This window comes from Haemorhous mexicanus, chromosome 1 (genome assembly GCF_027477595.1).
Source record: "Haemorhous mexicanus isolate bHaeMex1 chromosome 1, bHaeMex1.pri, whole genome shotgun sequence".
NCBI lineage: Eukaryota > Metazoa > Chordata > Aves > Passeriformes > Fringillidae > Haemorhous > Haemorhous mexicanus.
Genome location: NC_082341.1, coordinates 110,366,728 through 110,374,088, shown reverse-complemented (window position 1 = coordinate 110,374,088; position 7,361 = coordinate 110,366,728). Strand labels below are relative to the sequence as shown.

The 7,361-nt window shown below is 37.9% G+C and overlaps 1 protein-coding gene across 1 annotated transcript in view; it reads right to left on the bottom strand.

The window, feature by feature from the left end:
- The window catches only part of YES1 (YES proto-oncogene 1, Src family tyrosine kinase), a 50,629-nt gene that overhangs the window by 17,142 nt on the left and 26,126 nt on the right, over window positions 1-7,361 (bottom strand). The window contains exon 2 of the mRNA XM_059858924.1: window positions 1-90. This exon is cut by the window's left edge and continues 186 nt beyond it. Coding sequence (XP_059714907.1) covers window positions 1-82 — 82 coding nt within the window. The 5' untranslated portion in view covers window positions 83-90. The remainder of the gene's footprint in view (window positions 91-7,361) is intronic.

Below are 7,361 nucleotides of genomic sequence, written 5' to 3'. Positions count from 1 at the left end.
GGGAAATAACAGGTTCTGGAGCATTTTCAGTTCTGTATTTCATGGCTGGGCCTTTACCTTCTTTGCTTTTAATGCACCCCATCGTTGCTTCTGTGAGGATGAGAGGGGAAAAAAAAGAAAAAAAAAGAATTAATCTTCATGTTGTCTTAAGATAGCTAACAGAGTATTCCCAAAAAGTTAATCCAAATGTGAATTTATTACTGTTAAACCCCATAAATAGTGTAAACTCCGATGAAAAAGTGTTCTGGAATAAAACCTAAACTATTACCAGACCAGGGAAGCCTTAATTATTTTCCCCTACAACTTCACATAATAACAGCCCATTTGGATTATTCTTCATCCTGGTTACTTGACAGACTCCAAATGGCAACAAAGAAAAAAAGGGGGAATCAGGCAACAGATGAGGAATAGACTCTGGAGTCTTCTATAGCAGGGTGGAAGGGGAAACGTGACAAATCCAGACTCGATTATAGGAAGCAAATCCAAAGCAATTCTACAAAGAAAACGAATGGAGCATTCCTGCTTTCTTTTTTAAGCATCTGTCAGTGAAGTCTTGACCAACCGCTGACATCTTTAAAAACATAGAGAAGTTTTCATCCATTGCCAGCCCCCCAAATACATCTCACAAACAAACCTCAGACATTCACAGCCAGAGGATAGGGTAAAGCTCTAGAGTAACTAAAACTGCAAAAAACCCAAAAGTAATTACAATATCCTAAGGGATTTAGAAACTGAACCGTGCCCTGACAGGTGACAATTTATATCCCTGATGGCCCAGGACTGCCACCAGCTCCCACTACAGGCAGACAGTGCCAGAGTTCTTTACCGTGGGGGCACCTATTACCTGCAGCTGAAGGGAATCAGAGAGGAGACCTGTCACCATCAATTAACACCGACTGAGCCTTAAGAAGTCACCACCTGTCATTTATCAGGTGGTGACAACTGGTAGCAGGCATTTTCTGGCTTACCCCAGTTGGGAAACAAATCAGGAAGAAAACAGCAGCGTCTATTAGATGCAGCACTAGTCTGGCATTAAAACCCTGTGTTATTTGCAGGAGGGGGTTTAAAAATCCACTTTAACTGCAAAAGTAAAACCTCTAGAGACACAGAAAATCAACTGCTCCACATTCTCTAATGAATCAATTAAAAAAATAAACAGCAGGAGCCTGAAAGCATGAAAACCACATATTTTGATAAGTACAACAATTTCATGGACTCTAACTAACAATTAGGGAAATACAGTATTTCCCAATGTGTGTCTAATTCTTTTTTCCCTTCTCAATTCTTCTTACCTTGTTAACTATTAGACACAGAAATACGGAACAAAGTAAATTTTACTAAACAAATACTGCTGTACTATAGTCACACTGAGAGAAAATAACAGCCTCTGTATACCTAACCGTTACAATTATAAAGATACTGTAATTTCCTCAAGAACCATGAATCAGAGTTCCTGGTAGGAACAAGGTCCACAGACAGTGAAACACCCTTTAAAATTTAATGCTCAAAAAGATTAAGTATATTCACCCTGTCATTTCAGACCCTAATACTTCAACGTAATACAATTACTGATGCAGAAACAAGCATCAACAAAGTCAAATAACTGCCCTTTTACAAATCATATTTAAGGTTTTCCACAGAATAATGAATCATCACAAAGCACATATTTTCAATTATTTTTACTTCTTATACTATACTTATACTTCTCTATTGCCAACTTATTAACGATGAACAAATGTTAACTGAGCAAGGCTCAAATATGTGAATAAGAATGCAATGTGCCTAAATACTTTACAAAAACCACGTTACTATGCACACTAGAAAAAACAGTTATTAATTCACAATAGAAGTCAAACATCCAGAATCACATCCTTTTAATCTCTCTACCACTGCAAACAGACACTATAATCCAAAATACTTTCTTTTGGCCATGTGGCTGCCTATTGTGAATTCTTGTCTTCCTCTGAGGCCTACTTGACTATTTTTAAAAAACTTGAATTCTGTTTTCTGCTAGCATTGAACAAAAATCCAATCACCTTTACAAAAATGTCTTTTCTGGTAGCACTGATTACTTGCCTTTGGCTAGAAGTCGAGTACACAATTCAAAAGCCCAGCACACTACTAATGTAAATCAAGTAGATTAAAAGGGAAGCACACAGACATCTGCCCAAATGTCCATCACAAATGTATTTCCATCCTTCTGCCATTTGCCTAACTTGTAGCAGGCTAATAAGACCTCAAGATCTAAAAAAACCCAAAAGTAATAAAAAAAATAGATAGCAAACAATTTACCAAGTCCAGTAAAACTGCTGGATTCTGCCCAAGGAATTGCTGATTTGATCAAAAGGCTGGTAACTACTGTCACCCGTGCGTGCTCACCCGCTAAGGCTGTGTTAGCAGCAAGAACTTACAACTGGGACACTTGAGTGTCACAAAGAAAAGCCCTTACTGAAGACCTGAATTCATTCTAGAAAAACAGAATCAGCCTCTCCCTTGCTTCTCCCCTCCCCAGCCACTTCACTGTTAAGGTAATCTTCTTTTGGGGTTAAAGAGATTAACAGCAGAGATTCAATCAGCACTTCAAAGAGAAAGACATTCAGAAATAAGCAGACAAAAATGTAAACACTTTTATAACTGCATACCCATAAAAGAAAATTGAACAAACTCCTTAGCTTTCAAAAGCAAAAGAAATAGCTGCAAACTGCAGTAAAATTCTGTATATGCAATTGTGAGGACGAATTAGAGGCATGAGGGGAGGGAAGACAACATAAACCAAGAGCGAGTAGTAAAAAATCCCTGACTGCCTATCCTGTGGGGGGAAACCCCCAACGACTTAGTACTGTTTAGTCTTATAATAAATTGCTGGATAAAGAACAAAAAATCCCTAAGCAGCTGGTGTGCGATGCTGGATTTGATTATTCTGGTACTACATTTGTTATAAAAAATGTATGTAACTGAAATAACTTTACACCTATTTTTATCAACCTTTGCCTGGCCAGCAAAAACATGTTAAGGAATACATTTTTGTCATTAAAAGCTAACAGCTCTCTTTCTGATGCACTGAACTCTTTAGAAATAGACTCAGATGGGAAATTCCTATTTGCACGGCAGAAGTCAATCTATTTAAAGAAATGCTGGCCCAAGGTATCTTATTCACAAGCCACTGACTTCCCACTAGTTAGATCATTGTTTCACACCAGACTGGTGTCTGAGGCAATTTATTTGAGTAACTTCAGAATCTTGATCTTTCTCTGAAATAAACATTCACCTATTGATTCTGATCACAGTGCCCACACATTTTGGGTGGGAGAGGGTGGCAGTCAGCTTGCTGGAGGTCTATCAGGAAACCATGTTCAGAAAGGCATGGATTATAAGCCCAGCTCTCTTGTTCTACCTTCTAGATGAAAACAAACCTACGTTAGAATGTTCTCAAGTAAAAACAGAAACTAAAATGATCGCTGTTATGGACAGTTGAAGGTTAACAGGGTGCCCACAGAAATCAAGAGAAGAATGAGAGCAAGCCAGGAAGTAGGAATCAAATGAAATTTTAGTAGCATCTCACTGGATTTGCGCTTTTTGGAGAAGTCATATCAAGAGCAACAGATAATTATCATGCAGTACCCTACAAACACCTCAGACAATGAAGAAGACCCTTAATAAACACTCTGACAAGATGAGAGCTCCAAGAAAGTCAATGCTGCCCTCTTATCTTCCTAACTCCTTTTTATAGCAGAGTGTCAGATGAGAAGAAAGCTTTGCTCAACAACAACTGGAAAGTGTGGCCCAGTAAAGTCTTTGTATTGGCATTTTTCTGCTTTCCTTTAAGGATGAGCTACCAGACCAAGAAAAACAAGTTTTTCTTCTAAAGCCATTGTATCTTAGCGTACTGATAAATTCCCTCAGGGTGTCTACAACCTTGTCTATCCAGCCCAGAGAGATGGGTGTCACTAAGAACCTACTCATTTATCTCATGTGCCTTTGCTCCTTCCAGGTGGCAGTTACAGAAGTTACTCATTGGTTCCTTGGGACACAGGATTGTCAAGAGTGCTTAAATGAAGGTCTCCTACTGGCTTGAAGGAAAATTAGATAAAGTTTTCATTGAAAGAGGGGATTTCAACTCGGGTAGATGAACTGTTCCAGACACATGCCTTAGAGCAAAGCAGCCAGCAAATGCCTCTAAACACTGCGCTGCCTTTCCCCCATACTCTACCCATCAGCACAGAGATTTTGAGGGCTGGGTGTTAACATCTGAAACCCTGAAAAAAAAGGGCTGGGAGAGGCTTTGTTTCACTTGCTGTAATGCATTTGATAACAAAACCCATTCACTATTAAAAAAAAACAAAACAAAACAAAAAACCAAAAAAACCAAACAAAAGACATCCAAGAAAACCGGTGTTTCCTTTTGGGGCCAACTAAATACTCCTCTGATTTTGCTCTTATGTTACAATCCAGCATGTCCAGTTGCCTTCTGGAGACTTCATCCTGAGTAAGGCCAGGAGTGACAGTCACATGTAGCAGTTTCAAGGCACTACAAAGGGAAAGGTGCTCTAGGGACTTCCTCTCTTTTCAATCTCTCATATAAACCAGGTACTGTAACGTAACTAAGAGGTATAGCAAAAAAAATCACTAAGGGAAGGGCAGTTTGCAACATTTTGATTTCATTACTTTTCATTACTGAAATTGTTCCTACAGCTAAAAAAGAGCACAGAAGTGATTTTTCACTACAAAGAGTAAGTCAAGTTAGAACAAGCAAATCAAGTCTCTTTCCAGAAGGATAAGGCAAGACTGCAAATATTTTCCCACCTCAAACATACAAAAAATCCTCTAACTAAAAAGTAACTCCCCATGCTACCTAATACAGAAAAATAATTTGAGGTTCACAAATGGCTAATAAAAAGATGAAAAAAACATTGAAGGTTTCCACTGCTACTGTAGCTTCACTTCTCAGTGTTAGCATAAAAAAAGAAATTGTTTTTATCAAGAAAAGACATGCCCTCACTTCTGTGAAATAAATGCCTTACAAAAAGGTCTTACAAAAAGGTCTTCTTAACTTTCAACTAAAGTAATGATTAAAAGTTATTAAAATTTCATGCAGTGATAAAGACAGGATATTCTGTGGGAAGTTTGCTAATGGATCCATTAGCTGGCAGCTGTCTATTTGCTCAAACAAGTGTAGAGCTGATTCCACATGTCACCGGAGACACAGAACCTATACTGGCTTTTTGTGCACTGGACAAACAGCTGGCTTCAGCTGGTGGTATTGAAAAATCATTTATTAGATGTGACACAGACTGGAAAAGCTGAAAACCATTAGTAAAGAGGCTAACAAGTCTTTAGCCCCTATGATAATATTCAGCTAATTCAGTCCGTCTTTAACAGGTCACTGCTTTGATATAAAAACAAGAGTGGGCTCTCTTGTCTACAAAACAACCTGCCTTGTTTATAAAGGACAGTGAACTAAAGAATTGCCCTGTGTTCTTTGCAGAGTACATACAATTTTTAAAAATTAAGCGGTTTTTATTATGGGATATAATTTATCTTTTATGAGCTGTCATAAATTGCAGGGTTTGCTTATTTTACCATGAACAATCCATGACATTTCAAAGAATGATGTTCTGCTGTATTCAGTTTTATAATTAGCAGCAACATTAGTGTAATGAGGCCTTGGAGAGTCTGCATCATTATGCACTTAAAGTGCAACTGACATGACCTTGCAATTAACAATCTGATAAGAAACAAAAAGTGAAGATAAAGGAAGAAGCATTAAAAAAACCCCACTGAAGCAAGGATTTATGTTGCTTGAATTTCAACGTTTTCCACACATCTTTGTGGAGTTCTACACCAGAAAATAACTACAAATCAGTACTATTAGACCTCATCTTGCCCATACTGAAATAGATACTTAAAACCATCCTCTTTATTACTAAGGCAATCCGAACTTTTGAATCCTAATGGTTGTACAGACCTAGTGCTTCTTTGATAATGACTTTACAAACATATTAAATAAAAAAAATCAGGGGCTGCTGTGATAATGATTTTGATTTCACAGCAACAAAACAGACTCCAGATTGTTTTCTAATAAAGCTACAGCTAGCAAACCCATTGTAGCAAACAGGGGATTCTGCACAGAAAAAAAAAAAACCCTGAGAATAAAAATGCTTTTTATAGCATTTTTATTCTCAGGTTTTTTTTTTTTTAGGTGGACATGTTGCATTTCAGAGTCAAAAGATATTTGAAATATTACATATTGCTATTCTGGTTTGTGTTTATTACAGGACTAAGAATTTTGAATTTGCTTTAAATTACTGATTGATACTGATCATTCTAATGGAGGAACCAGTTAACTGGCTTACAAGATCACAAAGGAATACTGAAGTAATTCACTGAAGAAATATGAGATTCCAAAATGCTACCTGAAAAACAAGGATAAGCAGAAATTGCTAAAAGAAGAAGGTCCTTCAATCCTTCATGCCTTTCCTTGATTTCCTGACTTTTTTTTTTTTCCAATGGAAGAAGTTCAATGGAAGTTTGTTTCCTCTGAGGTTTGAATGGCTCAGACATGGGAGATTTACCCAGATGCATCAGACTTTGAACATCGCACAGTCCTCCAATTTGGATCGTCCTAAACAAAGGCTTCTCTACTGAAGAAACACTTACTGTCCTTGTTGGAACTAACAGGGAATTGTCCCAGCAGGCAGTACAATCCTCATAACAGTGCACAACAGACCCTAGCAATCCAACTGCAAGGTCCCACTGGATGCTAGGTTGCAAAGTTGAAGGAAAAATTGACTAAAGCAAAGAAAAGTTCTAAAAACAAAAGTGGAATTAAGGGTTATCGGTGAGGCAAAGTTAGGAGAGATGTGAACACTCTCTTATTTTTTATCTGTTACATTCTTCCTTTTATCCGGGTCAAACACATGGAGGATCTCCTCCCACTCACTGTGTACCTGGACAGCTGAATCTGTAGAAGTACAGATTTGTGTACCTCTAAAATGTTTTTCAATTTAGAGACAGGCAAAGGCTTCAAAAGCATACTGGAGACAATGACCATGTCATGGATGATACGCAGCTGGCTCTGCAAAACGTACATATTCATAAATTTGTGCTTATTTAAGTCAGTTTCACCTACACTGTCTAGGGCAGTAGGTTTTCTTTGACCAGATGTTATATGCAAGAAAAGGTGGTGCTTCCAATTAGACTAGGAAGTGGCCAAGAATGACAGACTAGAGGTAGAAGAAAGCAAGCCTACTGTAATTTTTAGCACACTTCTAGTCAAAGAAGACCTAGCTTATTATTCTGCCTTTAATAGTGGCCTTTGCCTCTAAGCAGGAGTTCTACCCTTCACTGTGGGTCTGGACTGT